The 19,626-nt window shown below is 40.4% G+C and overlaps 1 protein-coding gene across 5 annotated transcripts in view; it reads left to right on the plus strand.

Annotated features, from left to right (window-relative positions):
- ZNF608 (zinc finger protein 608) overlaps window positions 1-18,662 on the plus strand; it is a 96,286-nt gene extending 77,624 nt beyond the window's left edge. For 2 of the 5 annotated variants that reach the window (XM_065662953.1, XM_065662954.1), the window contains exons 4-10: window positions 9,101-9,188; window positions 9,916-12,367; window positions 14,060-14,477; window positions 15,037-15,209; window positions 16,115-16,268; window positions 17,528-17,609; window positions 18,577-18,662. In XM_065662953.1, the coding sequence (XP_065519025.1) occupies window positions 9,101-9,188; window positions 9,916-12,367; window positions 14,060-14,477; window positions 15,037-15,209; window positions 16,115-16,268; window positions 17,528-17,609; window positions 18,577-18,583 (3,374 nt within the window). In that variant the 3' untranslated portion in view covers window positions 18,584-18,662. Of the gene's footprint in view, window positions 1-9,100; window positions 9,189-9,915; window positions 12,368-14,059; window positions 14,478-15,036; window positions 15,210-16,114; window positions 16,269-17,527; window positions 17,614-18,576 lie in introns of those variants that run through there. The other 3 variants (XM_065662956.1, XM_065662957.1, XM_065662955.1) reach the window with 3 other exon arrangements.
- Window positions 18,663-19,626: the final 964 nt, after the last annotated feature.

Consider the following 19,626-nt stretch of genomic DNA (forward strand, 5'->3'; position numbering starts at 1 on the left):
TCCCTTCTCTTAGTTCTTGTATTTAAGCAATATTACTTTTCCCTACACTCCATTCTTGTTTGTCTTTGCCATTTACTTGCTTTTAAGGGAGAAAGAGTTTGGGAGAGAAAAATAGCTGAAGAGATCCTGTAATTAACATGAACTGCAGGAAGTGTGACAGACAAGTTGAAAAGCCCTATGTTCGGTTGCTTATCTCAAGTGACATATGGTCCTAGAGTACAAGGAGAGGCAGTGGATTGTGAGTCTTCTTTTTCTTCCACTGTAGTGGAAGGCAGGAGAGTGTCTATGTGTTCTACAGGGCAGGAATACAGAAGCTGAAATAACACTTCCTGAGAAGCAAGTGGAAAATTAAAGGGATTACAGAGCAGCATTTCCTTCTTCTAAAACTGAGACTATGTGACATTTTTCAGTGTCAGGCTATATGAATCACAGTTATGATTACTGAAGTAGAAGAGAAAAAATCTGCTCAAAACAAAATATTTCTGAAACAGATTTGGTTTTCTTCAGAACACACAGATGTTATTTTCAACTTGCATTTTTAGTGTCAGCTGAAATAAAGCAAGATTTCTTTAATTCTTGAGCTTCAATAGAACAGTGAAGTGGTTCAGTTACTCTGGCCAAAGAAAAGGTAAGGTTTGTACAAAAACAAATCTTTAGTTGTACTCCGGAGGTTAGAAGCCTATGGTTAGTTTATAATAACATTGACTGCACATTTTCCGGTAAACACTGCAAACATGTGGTCTGACATTCAAGAGGTGTAACAGCAATTTATCCAAAAGTTTCCCTAGTCCTGCCAAAATCTAATCACTTTGGTATAAATCTGACAGGAGAAAATTATGTTGGTCACTGTGGCTTCATAGTTTTCAAAATCACCATTCTAAGTAGCTCATATTTTAGTAGAACTATTCAGTTGTGGATAAACCTACAAGCCGTTTGGGACCCAATCTGATGTACTTTCTGGGGTATTACCCAGTTTTCATTGAGTCTTTTATTGCTCTGTTAATGAATGTAATATTTAGCCTTGTATTTGATTAGGACCATTTGTTTTTCTTTCAGCTCTCCATTTGTATCTAGGTCTTGCTTACTGGTTATCTGCTAGGCAGGCTGTCTTTAGAAGAAACATACACTGAAAAAATTATAGTGACATTATTATTATGACTGATAAGGGACATAAGCTCTTTGATTAGAAGCTGCCCTGTTTTCGAGAGCCAGCCTGCCTTTATCATTTCAGTCACAGCTTTGTCCAGAGGCACTACCATTTCAGCTCACCCTCAGGAACAAGTCTTCCTAATGTGCTGTTTTGTTTTACACTAAAGCTGGAAAAGGATAACGTTACTAGGGAGGCAAGAGAAATAAAAGAAACCAGAGCTTCTTTTAGCTGACTGTTCCACTGAATATTGACCAGCTGTCTTCACGAGAGCAAAATAGATGGTGGTGAATAAGCTAGAGTCTAGTTTTCCAAGAAGCTGAGTGATTTTCCCAAATCAATACAGCTCATCAGGCTTCAGAACAAAGGCTGCAGGAGACACGACAGTGATGGAAGTGGCTGTGTGGTTTTTGTTTGTTCTTTTTGTTTTGTTTTGTTTGTTTTTAATTTTTATTTTTATATTAAGCACATGGGCTTCTAGGGAAACAGGCCTTCAGTTATTTCAGTCTTTTCTATATGCTCTCAGATAAATCTCTAGATTAAGAAAATATATTACAGTTATTATTGAGTGGGACAAAAAAGGTGTCTCCAGCTCCCTGGCTTTAAGCAATACCAATTGCTGCTTCTTGCCTGCACGCAGATGAGAATATGTAATGCAAGTCCAGGAATGTTATGTTTTGTTTGTGTATCGCTGAAGGTGTAATATAACAGCTTTTTCAAGCAAGGGTGGTGGCTGATACTGTAAACACACTGTTCTGATGACTTCATAATGAAGAAGGACAAAAAGGGCATGCCATTTGAATAAAGTATCCATTAAATTTAACATTACTTAGAACTCTTTGGAAAATCACATGTATATGAACTAAGTTTATTATGCTGTCGAAGAACCTGCTGCAGTTTATGCAGTTAAAGCAATCCCAACCTGCTTTAGCCACCAACAGGGCAAAATTACCTCAAACAGCAGGTTTTAGCCTATCAGCCCTTTAACCTTTAAGCTTACTATGCTTTCATAAAGTACTAAATTAACACCACAGCTAAAATTCTCAAAGGTTTATGACTGTACCAGCAGTATTTCATTATGCTGCTTTTCCTTAATGCTATCCAAGCTTCTCAACTTCATTGCTATATACAGTATTTGTTCAGATAAAGTGCAGTGTCCAGCATGACTAATTGCAGGTCTGTGCTCCAGAGGATTTGATTACAGGATGTGGTTAAAGTGACTTTTCAAACATTTGGCACAGCAGTAGGGCTCTCAAAGAAGAAAACCCAACAAAATAAAAAAAACCCCACCTCATAGTCTTGCATTTATTTCCAGGCCACCTGACAGTCATTATATTCTCAGGCTTGCTGATCTTGATGTCTGTTACATGTGCACCTGCTGTACATACAGTTAAGTTCTTGTGCTGTGCTAGACAGAGAGGGTGATTAAAGTAGTACATAAATTGTATGTCTACGAGATAAGTATTCAATGTAGAAGAGTAGACTTTATAGGTAGAATGTTTACTGTTAATTTTAGATTACTTTCTTGATGGAAGCAATCAGGAAGAAATAAGCCATTTGCATTTCAAGTCTAATATAAACATTGTTCTGTGTTTCTTACAGACTGGATGAGCTGCAGGTGTTTATGTGGATCTGGGATTGATGATGTGGTGGATATTGTGAGCCAAATGAGTTACACTGCTCTTACTAAACCGATGGCAGTAAAAAAGCTTGAGATAATCGTAAAATTACATATTTTCATCTTGTACTTCACACACTTTAGTTGCTGTTAGAACAATGATGTCAAACAGATATATGTGGGATTAAAAATTCTGGTATGCCAGCTGCAGAATGAAGTGTGTTTAATCTGTAGTGGTAGTGTACTCACTGATGACAGACTTACCGTGGTTTTGCTATAGGAGGCATGTCTCTATTATTTGTACTTGGCAAGGCTGTGACAAAAGGCAAATGGAATCAGGTTTGCAAACAAATTGTGAAACTAATGATTATAAAGATATGAGAAATTGATTTTGCTGTAACGTTACATCAAGTGATGATGTGATGCCTTCTCAGTACTGAGAATTGCATCTGATCCTTGAAGAGCTTCTATGCCACAGGAATATTGCTATAAGAACTTGTCATATTAAACTTTTAAGAAGTAATTTTATAAAAGTTACTACAAAACACAGTATACTTTAGTAGATCTTCCCCTGGCATCAGCAAGATTTGTCTTAAAATTATACTCAGAATGGTAAAGGCAGTAGGCAGAACTGTTAAACAAATGGGAATTTTGAGCAAGTGGGACTCCAAGTGACTTACGTGGATTTTTAAACATAAGTGATGCTTAGTGACTGAAAAGCAAACAAATGATTCCTGGTTTTGGAAAATCATTTAAATATTCTTCGACAAGTCAGTTACGGAAGTGTTCAGAAAGACTATGTGCAGAGCTGCTTTTTCCAGAATTTTGCTGATGCTTTTGAGCAGCTTCTCTGCTAAGAACAGCGGGAGCAGCAACTTTTACAAAAATGAAGGCATATCCATTCACCCGTTCAGATAACTGGTCTTTTGAGTTTTCTGGGTAATTAATCGACTTGAACTAAAGCAGAATTTTGTAGCAGTTGCTGTGAGCACAAAAGCAGCCTATGCTGTAAACATTGAGTCAGGCTTTCTAGTCTGATTAATTGTGTAATGTCTACTTATATTGGATTCGAATAGGTTTGTTTTCTAAAGCCAGTATTTTAAAAAACTGGGGCCTGTGTTTAAGATATTAATGTGATAATTTGATTCCTAACCACATGATCTCATTTTCAAAGTTTTGAATACAAAGTGTAAAAATTCTTGGCTGATCTTCATTGCAGAAAACAGAATCGGGAAAGCAAAAGACTCAATATTAGTATCTGGTTTGGAATAGATCCTTCATTCTTTTGTTCTTTAGTTGGAGCATCTGCAAGAATGTGTCGTGTTAGATTTACGTAGATCCTTATGAGCTTGATGTGGCTGCTGTAAGTGTGGTTTTAAGGTAGTCAACATGAATAGTGCCCTGGCTTGGTACTGAAGATGCCTTGTGATAACGATACTTTTATATAGCACATCTGCATTCATTAGGCTGACTTTAAAAGAGCATGGCTCCTTTTTTCAAATAGTGAACAGCAAATTTAAGTAGTTCATTTCCAATTTGTGATGATATATTTCATCATGTTATGTTACATACACTGTGAAGGAAACTCCAAAATATGGAATATTTTCTTGGTCCTAGCAGGCTAAAGCAATTCCCCTTGATGAGGGGGGACCTCGTTGTGGTGGGTGCTAGATAACATCCACTTTCACCATACATTAAGTTTTTTGTGTATAGCTAATGGTACGGATTTTGGCAGAAAAGGTAATTGACTAATGTAAGTGAACTGTGAAACTTCCAGGGAACATGAACGCATTCTCTTTTGTTAGACACCATTTTGTAAACATGTAGGAATTACATGTAACACCACTTTACTTTGTTTGCTTCTTAATGATACAAGTACCATGTGTAGAAACAGCTGAAATTTTTATTATTCTTGTCTGCTTTAATTTAGGATAGGCTGGTGGAAGTTATTGCTAATTTCAGATATACTGTAACTGTAAATAGTTACACTAATTTGTATTGTTTATGCACTGGAACAGGTTGCCCAAAGAAGTGGTAAATGCTGCATCCCTGGCAGTGTTCAAGGCCAGGTTAGACAGAGCCTTGGGGGACATGGTCTAGTGTGAGGTGTCCCTGCCCATGGCAGGAGGGTTGGAGCTTCCAACCCTAACTATTCTATGATTCTATTCTGTAATTTGCAAATGGAATGATAAACCAAAATAAGAAATTTACACCATCATGTGGGATGTTTTCCTTTATTGCATCCAACTCTCATGAACTTTGCTCTGTTAATTGGTGAAACTCTGGAGTTGACACCCTCACTTGTTGGAAGAAACATGTGCATGTATTCTGAATGTATTCATTATTGTTTGATCTGACCTCCCAAGAACTGGATTAGGTATTTGGCCAGGTGTCCTGAACTGGAAATTTACAGTTCTGATACCCTCACCCTCATTGCATTACAAGCATCTGATTTCTTCTCCCATTCTTCAGTAATGGTTACTTTAAAGAGTTTAGTTTCTTGGGCTTTTTTTTTTTTTTTTTTTTTTTTTTGAAATAAAAATACATCTCTTTATTCAGACAATATGAAACCTGTGGGTTCCTCAGACTGTCTTCACATTTTCACTCCTATTCAGGCAATGCTAAATGAATGATTGTTACATGATGTGTACTCTAATGTATAATGTAATGGGAAGTCTCATTACAGGGACTTCTTATGACTTGACACAGACCTAGTGAGGTTTGATCCTGTGTGTGATATGTTACTTACTTTTATTAGATGGAGGCAGTATGTGGAGAGCTATGCCCCAGACACACAAGCTCAAAAGAGGTGTTGGAACAAATCTGAGAGGGTTAGCGCACCTATGACTGTCTGCCAAGTGTACTCAGATGCAATACTCGGAGGTGAACTGAAGGCTGCTGTAGTACTATTTGTGTACTGCCTCTGAGACAGTGCAGAGAGGTCCCAGCAAAGGTTCTTGTTCTGGGCTTGAACTCTGTGCCAGAACAAATACTTTGAATCAAATAAATGACTGGATGCAGCAAGAATAATCTTTTCAGTACTGCAACTGGTATACAGTGTGCATTTCTCATCTCCATTTTAATTTTCCAGTGCTGTAGTCTAATAAGCCTCCAGTTGCATGTTTCCTTAGGGGTCAGTTTTGCCTCCCATGCTACATACATTTTTTTAACCCATTTCTGTGATAATTGTATAATATTAAATGAGCTACCTTTGCTAGCCATTCATGCCATCTTATCAGTGGCTGAGTGTAAGCTGTTCATTAGGGAAATGAAATTTATTCCTTGCCAGTTACTGTAACACAGCATGGAGATTAATCTTCCCTCCTAATTGCATAGTGTGGCCTTTGCTAAGGCTAACAAACTTAATGAGATGCTAAATGTTACTGTCTTTAAGGGAGGAACTTAGTTGTGTTTGCTTTTGAAGTATTGACTTTCTTAGGCTGGAAGGTCATTTGAATGTCTTCTAAGAATTGCTGAAATATGTATTGATTTCAGGGGTTATTATTATTTTATGTACTCTACACTTTCTACCTTCTGCCCTCTATTAATAGGTAACAGACTATCCCTAGGCTTGTTATCTAAATTAATAAATTACTAAAGCAGATAGATAGCCAAGATCCCCTCAAATACTGAGGATTTAGGAATCCACCCTGAGTTAAAAAAAAACAACAACCTCCAAACCTAAAAGAACCTTAATTACATTTTTAGCAGGAAGATAAAGGTGTACTGGCTGAGGAAAAAAATTAATGACACAGTTAATACTCATAGGGAAGCCAGAGAGCCCTCCTTCGTACATTGAGGAGGAGATTGGACCAACAGTGGGTAAATGGACAGGAGGGAGCAACGGTGCTGGTGCCGGGAGATGGGTACATTGTGTCACAGAATTTAGTGATGGGAAATACCCGCGGTTTTCACTCGTGGAGTTACGGAGTCAGCTGACAAGCTGTTAGGTGGAAGGAACGCGTCAAGGTTACCAGAGAAATCGGTAACCACATTCCTTCTCCTCTGGTGTGGAGCGGCAAGTGGGAGCAAAGCCTGCAGCTGCTTGTTGCGAGAAACCCAACTCCCTGCCGTGCGCTCTTCCACGGGGATCAGTCCCGCACTTCCGAGCGGGCGTAGCGGTTTCCAGACGAGCCGTCACGCGGGGGATGCGGCACGGAGTCGGCTGTACCGCGACCGACCTCTCCCCTCCCAGACCGGGGACGGTTTTGCCGAACCTGCAGTGCCGCGGACGGACTCCTTCGCCCGCTCAACACCCAGCAGGCACCGTCCGAGCCCGGGAGGCGGCAGAGAACAGCTCTGGCGCTGCCGTGCCTGACGCCAGTCTGGCTTGGCTTGGTTTGGCTTGGCTTGGCTTGGCTTGGCTTGGCTTGGCTTGGCTTGGCTTGGTTTGGCTTGACTTGGCTTGGCTTGGCTTGGCTTGGCTTGGCTCAGCTCTGCCCCGCCCCCAGTTCGCCTGGCCTCAGCCACCAATGGGCCGGCGGCGACGGCACCACAGCTCAGGGCGGGCCAATCAGCAGCCGGAGCTGCGCGGGCCAATGGCAGCGGGAGCCGAAGCGCCCCGCGGGGTTGGGGTCTAGAGGGCCCTTCAGCGGCGGCGGGAGTGCGGTTGGGTCCCTTCAGTGGGCCTTCCCCAGCGCCTGTCCCCGGCCTTTCCGGTGGAGGTCTCGGTCGAAGGGGCGAGGGTAAAACATGTTTGCTTTGTTTTCCAGGCTGGGTAGGTCATAAAAATACAGCATAGCTATTTAACCGTGATCATTCCAGGTGTTTGGCGCCTGGCCGTGGGAGCCGATTGTCGTTCACCCTTCAAGCCAGTTTGCCCCAGCACACAGAATTCCAGTCGCCTTATCATAATGGCAATATAACCATATGGGGAGTCACTTTCAAATCTGCTACAGAGCGTTTTCAAGGAAATCCCTCCTTCCCCTGTACCTCCACTAACAGCGCAAATGCTTCCCCGCTGTTAAAAGGCCCCTGAGGAAATCAGTGGCTGGTTGCATGTTTACCTTTGTGTGGTAGAGGGGGGATCGCTTTAGTGGGAAATTAGGAACGGCACCGGTAAGTTAAAGTGAAAAGACGGGATGGAAACATTCTGGCACCATGCCTTTATTATATCTGCTGTAGAAATGCTACAGTTTCAACAAGGAAAGCGTGGGGGAAAATCAAGTCACGAGTCTGGCAGCTGTGTGGTAGTGTCTTCACACCTCTCATAAGCTGGAAACATTTTGCGCAGTGCTTGTCTTTGCTAAGTGAAATGTGTTTTCTTCATGTGTTTAGCCCATGGTGGGGGGGGTTAGAACTAGATGATCTTGGGTCCTAACCATTCTATGTTTCTATGATTTCACTGTACGTTCTAATGAGATGGTTGGTTCAATAACCTTATGTTTATCTGTAGAAATGAAAACATCAAAGGGGTGATTATGCCATCTAGTCCGTAAACCCTATGAAAAATTATGTGAAGAAGTGTTTGATGGCAACCTGAAAACATTTGAATGACATCCCCCATGTGTATTTTATTGTTACATATTATATTCTTACCATGCACACATTTTATATGTATAATTCTAATAAACCAAAATTCACGGTCTTCTCTAGGTGGGCATATGAATTTAGATTTAATAACAGTCACAAGTGGAAAAACAATTAACTTACAGTGTATTTGTTTAAAAGATCCCTCTTTTTATGTAACTGTATTGCAGTTCCAGTTAGATTTACTGTGTGGTGGCTGTTTAATGAGTAGTCCACTTGCTTTCCACAGAAGAAGAAACAAAACAAATAATATACATTTCCATCTAAATCTGCTGAACACAGCCTGCAGTACATACATGCGTATGTTTGTGTATTTGGATATATGCAATTTCAAATAAATAGAAGCATCATTATCATACTGTTCAAAGCAGATTCTTCTCAGTCACCTACTGATTTAAACACTGTAGCTGGCGCTTAGTTTATGCTGGCTGGCTGCCAAACGAGAGCAGTTATGTTCAATAATAGCAAAATTAAGAGGTGAGTGTTGCTGTTTTACAGCAGGACATGGCAAAACCCATTTCCTTCTGTCAGCTGTATCTTGATTACACACACAGTCACACAGGCACACACTCACGCATGCATACACATTCTCCTAGTTGACATTTGCTGTCTTTCCTGTGGTTTTTAACTTGAGGTAACTGAAACCAGAAAAAAAGGCAGAATATAGACCACAGTGTTTGAAAGCAAATGAGAGAAAAGGCTCTCTCTTTGTGGGGAAGGAGAGAAATAATGAAAAAAGACCAAACAAAGAAGCCTACACCAATTATTGTTCTGACTGTGATACTTTGTTTTACTTCTGCTGGCAGGTGTCCTGGTGGTAAATGTTACATGGAGGAACAAGACTTACGTGGGAACACTGCTGGACTGCACAAAGCATGACTGGGCCCCTCCTAGGTGGGAAATCCTTCTGGGTCTCTTTTTTTCTTGGCTGTATTTTAACCCTCAGTTTCTGTCAAGACACTGCGCAGAGATTAATAAAAAACAACTGCTTATAATTAGAAGCATGCACCAGTGAAAGGAGCAATTAGTATCATAGAATAGTTAGGGTTGGAAAGGACCTTAAGATCATCTAGTTCCAACCCCCCTGCAGTGGGCAGGGTCGCCTCACACCATGTCACCCAAGACTCTGTCCAGCCTGGCCGTGAACTGCCAGGGACAGAACATTTATGGCTTCTCTGGGCAACCTGTTCCAGTGCCTCACCACTCTCGCAGTAAAGAACTTCCTTATATATATCCTGAACTTACCCTGTTTAAGTTTGAACTGGTTGCCCCTTGCCTACACTGAAATGTGGGGTGGAAGTTTGGTTTGGTTTTTTTTTTTTTTGGTTTGTGTTTTTGCAAGGGAAGGGGAAATGCACAGGATTGAGTCAGAGGGCAGTTAATTTAAAAATGCATTTCAGTAAGCTTGGAAAAATTCTCTTTCCATTGTTCTAATTAGGTTTCCTAATTGTTCTTACTGGTTTTGTTCTTTTTAAATTACTTTCCCTTTGAGACTGTAACATTTTAGTTCGGCAGAAGGATATCTTTCCTTTAACAAGTACAGATATTCTGTTGTGGGAAGTGGTGTTGTTTTGGCATTTATTCAGTCCACAGCTGATAAAATCTGCTCTTGTTCATTCAGGTTCTGTGAGTCGCCAACAAGTGACCTAGAGATGCGTGGAGGGCGCGGCAGAGGGAAGCGCGCAAGGTCCGCTGCAGCTGCAGCTGTACCTGGCAACGAGGCCAGTTTTGCAGAGTCAAGAGGACTTCAGAATAAGAACCGTGGTGGTGCCAATGGGAAGGGCAGGAGGGGCAGCCTTAACTCAAGTGGGCGCAGGACACCCCCAAACTGCGCCATGGATGAAGTCAAAGCCAGCCCCTCAGCCGCCAATAAGAGGAAAACTAAGCCTCCAATGGAGCTAGATTTGAACTCCAGTTCTGAGGACAATAAATCTGGAAAACGTGTTCGTACTAACTCTAGAAGCACTCCCACCACCCCACAGGGGAAACCCGAGACTACTTTTTTGGACCAAGGCTGCTCTTCTCCTGTGCTGATCGACTGTCCTCACCCCAACTGCAACAAAAAGTACAAGCACATTAATGGACTACGATACCATCAGGCTCATGCACATTTAGACCCAGAAAACAAACTGGAGTTTGAGCCTGACAGTGAAGACAAAATTTCAGACTGCGAGGAAGCACTGACTAATGTGGCCCTTGAATGCAGTGAACCAAGCACAAATTTGCCAGGCTTTGATCCAGTGAAAGCACCAACATCTCCTTCCTCCATCACTACCCCAGGAACCCCCAGGGGAAAAAGGGAACTGACCAGCAACAGCCCTGCTTCAGTTATCAGTTCCAAAACCGGAAAGAATTCTGGCAAAAAGAAAGGTCTCAACAGTGAATTGAACAGCCTTCCTGTGATTTCTAATATGGCAGCCACACTGGATAATTGCTCGGTAGTTGATGGCAGCTTGCAAACCGAAATGCCAAAACTGGAGGCTGAAGGGTTAATTGACAAGAAGAGTTTGGGTGATAAAGGCAAGAAAGCAAACAATTGCAAAGTGGATAAAAACCTTTCCAAACTGAAAACAGCCAGGCCCATTGCTCCAGCGCCAGCACCGACTCCTCCCCAGTTAATAGCTATACCTACTACAGCCTTTACAACCACAACCACGGGGACAATACCGGGATTGCCCTCTCTAACAACTACTATTGTTCAGGCTACACCAAAGAGCCCTCCACTAAAGCCTATTCAACCAAAGCCTACAATTATGGGAGAGCCAAGCACTGTAAACCCAGCTCTCACATCACTCAAAGACAAAAAGAAAAAGGAGAAGCGAAAGCTGAAGGACAAAGAAAGCAAAGAGATGGGAAGCCCCAAGATGGATTCTAAGCTGGGAAAGCTGGAAGATTCAAAAGGGTCTGGGAAAGACTTATCTGGACATTTTTTAAAGGACCATCTCAACAAGAATGAAGTGCTAGCTAATGGACTGTCAGAGTCTCAGGAGAGCAGGATGGCAAGTATCAAGGCTGAAGCTGATAAGGTTTACACATTCACAGACAATGCACCCAGCCCTTCCATAGGGAGTGCCTCCAGGATGGAATGCAGCACTTTGGTGAATGGACAGTCTGCCATGGCGTCACTGCATGTGTTGACACAAAACGGTGCAGAAAGCACGGCCACTAAAACCAACAGCCCCGCTTACTCAGATATTTCTGATGCAGCTGATGATGGCGGCTCTGACAGCAGGTCAGAGGGCATGAGGTCAAAGGCCAGCTCTCCGTCGGATATTATTTCTAATAAGGACGGTGTTGTAAAAGGACATTCTTCAACCACAGCACAGCCAGCTCAAGCAAAAGAGTCCCATTCTCCTTATTACCATGGCTACGATCCTTATTATTCCCCAAGTTACCTGCACTCTGGACAGGTCAGTGCCCCAGCAGCTGGGAACAGCAGTACCGCACAGGGACTGAAGATCAAAAAAGAGGCTGAGGAAGAGGCTGAAAAGAAAGAGAAGGCAGAACTGTCAGATGCTAAGAAAAGTGAAAGCACTTCCTCTAATTTGCAGCCACAACATCAGTCAGTGATAACTCAAAGACACCCTGCACTTGCTCAGTCACTTTACTATGGACAGTATGCCTATGGGCTCTATATGGACCAAAAGTCCTTAATGGCCTCTAACCCTGCTTACAGGCAGCAGTATGAAAAATACTATGAGGACCAGAGACTAGCAGAACAGAAAATGGCACAAACTGGGAGGGACTGTGAAAGAAAGAATGACCCCCCCTTGAAGGAGATTGGGAAGGATGACAACAAGCAGAAGAATATTCCATCTGCCACTATTTCAAAGGCCCCTTCAACTCCAGAGTCCAGCAAAAATAACACTAAAACAGGGTCATCAGTTCCTAACAAAGGTGAGGAGACAAGCAAATCACAGATCCTTTCCAATCACCAGCAGCAACTTCAGGCTGACAGCTTCAAAGCCAAACAAATGGAAAACCACCAGCTTATAAAGGAGGCTGTGGAGATGAAATCTGTTATGGACTCCATGAAGCAAACGGGAGTAGATCCAACGACAAGATTTAAACAGGTGAGATTACATGAAAGGCAACAAGAGTGTCTTGATTTATCCTTAAGTTGAGGTTTTGTCCCTGAATCTGCTATGTTCTTCTACCTTTGCAGCCAAAAAAGCTCCATCATCCTTTTTTCATAGTACTGCAGTCTGAATAGACCTTTCAGTTGAGCTGTTTGAAAAGAAGAAAAAAAAAAATCTAGCAAGGTGGTGAAAGAACCCAGGCTGAAGACCTGAATAGACTATATTAAATTACATGCATGAATAAAATAGAATTAGATTTCTCCTTTAGATGTAAATTGTAAAGCAATTTGCTTAGTTCAGAAATGTGAAATTTCAAGCAAAATAAGCGGCTTTTATTGTGAGGGGAGTTAAAGTAGATTTGAAAGATGTTTTGAAGTGGGTTTTTTTTTGTTAAATGACAGTTGGCATTTACTAAAGATGGGTGAACTGGTTCTTTGAAGAGCTGGCTTGAAGCTCAGCTCTTTATCTTAACCGAAGGTGACCTTTTTGAAGCAGTTAAGTTCCCCATCTCTCCTCAACGAACCTCAAGCCCCCACAGACCTACATAATGGATGAAATCCTCTGTCCATTGAAGCTGGTAATAGTTTTGCCATTGACTTCAGTGGCACCAGAATTTCATCCAGTGGCTTCATGCTAGCCTTCTTAGATGTCACGTTGCCTTCATTTGAGACAATGCAACAACCACCTTCATGCTCTGAACCTGAGCCTCAGTGCTTGATACTTGCATGTTCCAGTGTACAGTACATCCCAGACTTCACCCTTAGGGACATGTAAAGGAGGTGGGATGGTACAGCCTCAAGTAGGAGAAGATTTCTGCTGATTCAAATGGGTATTTGAACCAGACTGCCCAAGTGTCCAGTTTTGTGCTTATGTTTCTGTTGCGTGTGCCATAAATCAGAGACAGTGTTTATAATTAGCTCTTACATATTCTGTATTAGAAAAAAAGTCTTCCAGTTATAGCTCAGTACCAATTCGGTGTAGTCTTGTAACAGAACTCACCTACTTAATTCTAGAACATGTTTATAAACTAGTCTATGTAATATATTATGCAAAAATGTATTTATGATACCTTGTGCATGTTCAGGACCATGTGGTCCTGATCCTGTAAAAACTTATCCATGTGTAATTTTACAAACTTGGAATAAGACTGTCAGCCGAAGAAGTCTGCCTTAATGTATGACTTCCACTGATTCCTGAATGTTTTTAATATCAGAGGCCGCATTAGTATCTTTCCAGCTAGGTCAGTTTTTTCAGGTTCATTGTTTCAGGTAATCTAAGTGCTTTGGCATATTGTTAGCCAGCTTTAATTTTGTGGTTCACAGATACTTTTTTCTCTCTAGTGGGAAAATCTCTCTGTGGGATTGAATTAAAATGCTCTATGAATAGTGTGGTCTCAGAACTTTGATACAATGTGTATGTATTTATATGTAGTTAAAGACATGAAAAGGGATATAAGATGAAGCAGTTGAATTGAATTTTATTAATCGTCTCTTGCTTCTTCACGGGAATACTTTTTGGCTTTGAGCTCAAGGCACTCTGTAGCAAGGAAATCTTTCCTGTATATAACAGGGATATGTTATTAAAGCAGCTATTAAAAAATATTAGCTGAAGTAGGGGAAATATCGATAATGATCTTATTCCAACATCTAAATTCAGAACAAAATTGCTTTTTCTCCTCCATATTAGGATCCAGATTCACGAACATGGCATCATTATGTCTATCAGCCCAAATACCTTGATCAGCAAAAATCTGAAGAACTTGATCGTGAGAAAAAGTTAAAAGAAGACAGCCCTAGAAAAACACCTAACAAAGAAAGTTCCCTACCTAACCTTCCTGTCTCATTAGCAAGCATTAAAGAGGAGCCTAAAGAGGTCAAGCGTTCTGATTCTCAATCAGTGGATGAGAGCAAGATAAAAAACGATGATCGTAAGACTCCTGTAAATTGGAAGGACTCTCGGGGTGCTAGAGTAGCAGTTTCCTCACCAATGAGTCAGCATCAGTCGTATATCCAGTACTTGCATGCTTATCCTTATCCACAGATGTACGATCCCAGCCATCCAGCCTATCGCGCAGTCTCTCCTGTCCTAATGCACAGCTATCCTGGTATGTATTCTGAAATTTCCCATGCATGCTAGTTAAGATTTACACCTCAAACTGCAGTAAAGCCTGCATTTTAATGTTTCTGTTAGTAGCTAGGGTAAATTACAAGCTTCAAGGGTGACATTTGTTTTGCTTGTTCTTCCACTAGAGAAAGTTCTGTAGATGAAACTGTTTAATACAAGATGTTCCTTTTATGAACTGTCACAGTTCCCAGCTACAGTTTTCTCAGCCCTTGACAGTCTGCTATTGCTGTTAGACTGACAGATAGTTTATTGCCTATAAAAATATTCTAAGCATTTACTGTCAGAACCATTACAGTTACTATTCCTTTCACTTAAAGAGGACTCATAAATGTCTGAAGTGGCTATCAGCTCAACCCTCTTTATAACCTCCATTCATCAGGGTAAATTAGGGTGAAGAAATTGAAGAGCAAAGATGCCATTTGATAGTCATGTGATCTATTTTTGATGTTATCCTTTATCTTGGCATCCCCTCCTCCCACCTTGATATAACCAATATATGAAACCAATAACTCAGTGTGGTATTGATTGTTTACCTGCAGGGGCCTATCTCTCCCCAGGATTTCATTATCCAGTTTATGGGAAGATGTCAGGGAGAGAAGAGACGGAGAAAGTCAATACCAGTCCAAGCATCAATGCAAAATCAGCCACTGAGTCCAAAGCACTGGATTTGCTCCAGCAGCATGCCAACCAATACCGCAGCAAGTCCCCTGTTGTAAGACTTCATCTGTTGTTACTGAAGAGTGGTACATATGGGAAGGGATAGAGAACATAATTTTAAGAAGCCCACAATCTGGCATCAAGCTCTGAGTGCATGATTCTTCTTTATAGTACGGCTTAAAATAAAAGCAATTTATAGTCAGGGTGCTTCTGTGGCATAAACTGGAAGTGACACATGAAACACAGTTCTGTGCTCAGAATCTTTCTATCTTGAATGGACTCATACAGAAACACAGATTCAGAGACTCCTGGTGCAGTTTATTACAGTTAAACAGGAAGCTCCTGTTTGGAAACAGATAATGAAATGACAGGTTGGGCGGTGGGATTTGGTAATATCCCCTCCATATATTTCCCAAGAAGCTGTATCTTCCAAATAGCAGACTACCAGCCCCTGTTTCTGAAGATTTTCTTACTGGAGTGAATACTGTTATTTTACTTTCAGATAAGCTGGTGCTAGTTTTAATTGTGAGCAAGTCACTGACTCTGATTATGTTTTTAAAAGGGCTTTCTTGCTATTCAGACTGGCTTGATCCCCAGAGTGCATTAGAGGGCTGAGGATTCATTTATGCCAGCTTTCAGCAGCTCAGTTTGGTTGTTCCTACATTGGCAAGTCAGACAAGCTTAAGGGAGCCCAAAACTAGAAGTCATCATGGTGGCTTCAGGCTGCAGTCTGTTGCCTCAAAATTACTGTGTCTGGGAATATCTTTCATTAGCCAGATACACCAGCTTTAGATTAGAATCAAATGCAAATAATATAGCAGAGAAAATACTTATTCAGAAGAGATCTGCATCATCATATGAATTCGTAAGGTTGATGCCAGGCAATAGCAAGTGTGGTTTGATTGTTGTTTCATCCCTTCTAAATCCTCACATCAGTTTTCTTACACTTCCTTTTACAAGCCTGTGGAAAAATCAGCAGCTGAGCGGGAACGGGAAGCAGAAAGGGAACGAGACCGTCATTCTCCTTTTAGCCAGCGACATCTCCATACGCACCATCATACACATGTTGGAATGGGTTACCCCCTTATACCTGGACAGTATGACCCATTTCAAGGTGAGTAGGTGATTTCCAGTGGTGGGATGAGCTTGCCTCATCAACTTGTTACCTTGACATTGGAAATCACAACAATGTGAAGCATTTTGGATAGAGATCCCTTTGTTAATCAGAAGTGCTTTACATTTAGGAAGAAGGCTTGAAAGTTCACAGCATTGACTAACATGACTAAATGAAGAGCCTTATGCCTGAGAAATACCACGCTTTATTTCCAAAACTGGGTGTTAGAGCATTGTTACAGATGCACCAGTTAGGCTGTCATTCATGTGAATGTTTTGATTCCTACTTCAAACTGACATTAACTGGCTGAAAGGCAGTAAAAAAAGCAAACCAAACAACCCCCTTTTTGTATAATTAGGGTTGTGTAAGCAATGGAAGAAGTGTAGCAAAGACAAAGGCTTTTTATACTGAACATATTTTATGTACAAGGCATCGCAGTCACAAGGCTTTCAGCTTGTTATAATTTGATCACCTGAAAGAGGACTCTTTGTATTTTGGCAAATGCAGTGCACAAAGCTGCAGTCAGAGAAGAAGTAGCACAGTAAGATACGATTCATTCTCCCGAGGTTTTATACCAGTCTTTGACTGTTTTTCTCTAACTCTGGACTCTAGCTGAATTAAAAAGAGATTTCCTCCCATGCAGCAAAGTACATGCTATCACAATTGGTGGTTAAATGACATTAATTCATTACATTCACTTGGTGCCCCAGCAGTTATTTTTCCTGTGTAAAAGGCTTGACATTTCTCAGTTTGATTCAGTGATTCCGTATGCCTTTTGGGATGCATAATGCTTGTTCAGTAGGAAAACTGTAAAAATGGTAAATTATTATGAAAGTATTGTATTCTGAGCAGCTGGCATGTCATTTCTATAATTCACTGTGACTTTTGATTCTTGTTGTTTCCTGGTACTTATTATTTCTGCTGAGCTTCCTATTCAGGAACTCACACAAACCACTTAGCATCATGCAGTGCAGTACTTGGAAAGGAATAAAATAAGTAGCAATGCTGTATTTTCTTGTAAAATATATATCAAGGAAAATTCAGTTTACTGTATGAATGCATTTGATCATACTGGACAAACGGTGTTTTAACGCTGTTGCCTGAAATACTTGCCATTTATGTAGTGTTAAAACCCCACCATTTTCTGATGGTGAGATTTTTTTGTCCATTTGCCTTACTTTGTGCCTAATACTTCCGAGCACAAAAATCCATTAAACCCAGAAGTACGTCAACATTCCTTCATTTCTTCTTTCCCTCAGGACTGACCTCTGCTGCCCTCGTTGCCACTCAGCAGGTGGCTGCGCAGGCATCTGCATCTGGTATGTTTCCTGCACAAAGAAGGTAAATAGCCAGTAAATCTTACACTTTATATCTTTGCCAGATATAGAGATGAAGAAACAAATCATAGATTTTATAGCCTGATGGTCTAAAGTATGGCACAGTTTTTAAGGGTGAAGAAAAACTTGGGACTTTGGATTAATTGTAGTTTTATTTTCTTTAAGGTGACACTTTGTCCTTAGTTGTAGCCTTTAACTGTAACATAGATCATTAGCAAGGGACAAGTAGTCTGTTTCCTGAGATTTTCCACAGACTATGTTTTAAGAATTGGTATTAAGAGAAAACAAATCATTATGAAATATAATTTAAGATACAAATTTTTTGTTAGAGGGGTTTAAAGTTCATATTCAGTTAGAAATTTAGGATTTTATCTGTCCTTGAAGTCTGCCTGGTTTGCTGATTTTGCTGTCAGAGCAGTTTGCTTGGGAGTCCACTAGACGCGACATCATATTTAAGTTACATGCCCATTCTACACATTTACCCTTAAATTATTTATTAGCTTTTCAGTAGAATTTACTATTCCAACCACCTGTCTTCCAGAGGAAAGACTCTTCTGTATTACAGTGATCCCATATTGAATGAAAAAGCCAAGATATCCTTAACAGAGGGCTTCTTTCATCACTGCCATGTTAAGTCTGAGTTTAATACATTCCATGGCTATGGCTGTCTTTCTAAAGCTGACTCTGAAAATAAGAAGTGTGTGAGGCTTGTAGCTAGAATTATTTGCGTGAGAAAGGTTTGAAGCCCTGGGGGAGCTGATGGTGTCAGAACCCAGAAGATAAATTCTGGCACAAATTACTTGTTAGTGTGTTGTTCCTGGCAGGGGAGGGATGAAGACATGGCTTGCTGTCTTTCCTTCTTGGGATTGAGAGTACTGTGCAGATTTCATTTTGTGGTGTATCCAAGGGGCAGAAAAAAACCTAGGAGGAAAGGATACTGCATGCTAAAACATTCTTTTTTCTCTTTTCAGAGAATGATGAGTTTGGAAATGTACATTGTCATGTGACTGGATCACATGAGGAAGCGCTTTATTACAGACATCAGTTCCATGGTGTTAATTTGAAATGCCTTAATGGCAGGCAAAAACCAGTCATTTCATTTTTGTAAATTGCAGATTTTATCACAGAGTAACAAATGTTGCTGTAATTAGACTTCTGTTTTTCTATATATATATATATATATGCATATATATATATACATATATATAAAAATATATATATTCTTTACTTTTTTTGTATCAGTACCAAGGCTCGCACACAGGGTCTGCTGCTAAATTGCGAACCACACAGTAAAAGGAGATATGTATTTGTCATGTTTAGAAAGCGTTTAGAAACCACAAAAGGCTGTTTCTTTTCTTCTTCCTTTTTTTTCTCTTTTTTCTTTTTGTTTGTTTTTTTTTGTTTGTTTGTTTGTGTTTGTTGTTTTTTTTTCCTTTTCTTTCGAATTGTAAATAAATAATGTTATGTATCAGTGTGCCTGAACCTTGCATACCCTTCTGGTATTTCCCATAAGCTCTCAGAGAGGCTAACTGTGATGACACTTTGGTACAACGTAGACGTCTATTTGGTGGCTCCTATTAAGATGCATCAGTGTAAAATGTTACTGTATTCACTGTTTCATTGTAATTGTGTATTGTGAAAAATATAACTTTGGAAGGCATGGGGATTCTAGTACCACAAAAACTGTGTTGTATATAATGTATAGATTTTAAATGGAGATAATGAGCATCTGTGAATAATGAAATGTCATTTTTGATAATCTTGAATGGTGGATAACCTAATAGCCTGCATACCAGAAGACACCTGTGATTGTTCTATTACTTGAATAGTCCTGCAGTCTTTTTTTTAATGTTTACAATTACCCAGTTTTAGAAGAGAGACTTTAATGCCATTGTCTGGTTACTTGTTTTATGCTGTAATCTAGTTTATTTTATGTAAAACGTATATTGAATGCTTTCATTTTTATACCTGCCTTAAACAATTTGGCAATCATAATAAATAAAAGGTTGGTTTTATACTTC

The sequence above is a fragment of the Lathamus discolor genome, chromosome Z (genome assembly GCF_037157495.1).
Source record: "Lathamus discolor isolate bLatDis1 chromosome Z, bLatDis1.hap1, whole genome shotgun sequence".
Classification (NCBI taxonomy): domain Eukaryota; kingdom Metazoa; phylum Chordata; class Aves; order Psittaciformes; family Psittacidae; genus Lathamus; species Lathamus discolor.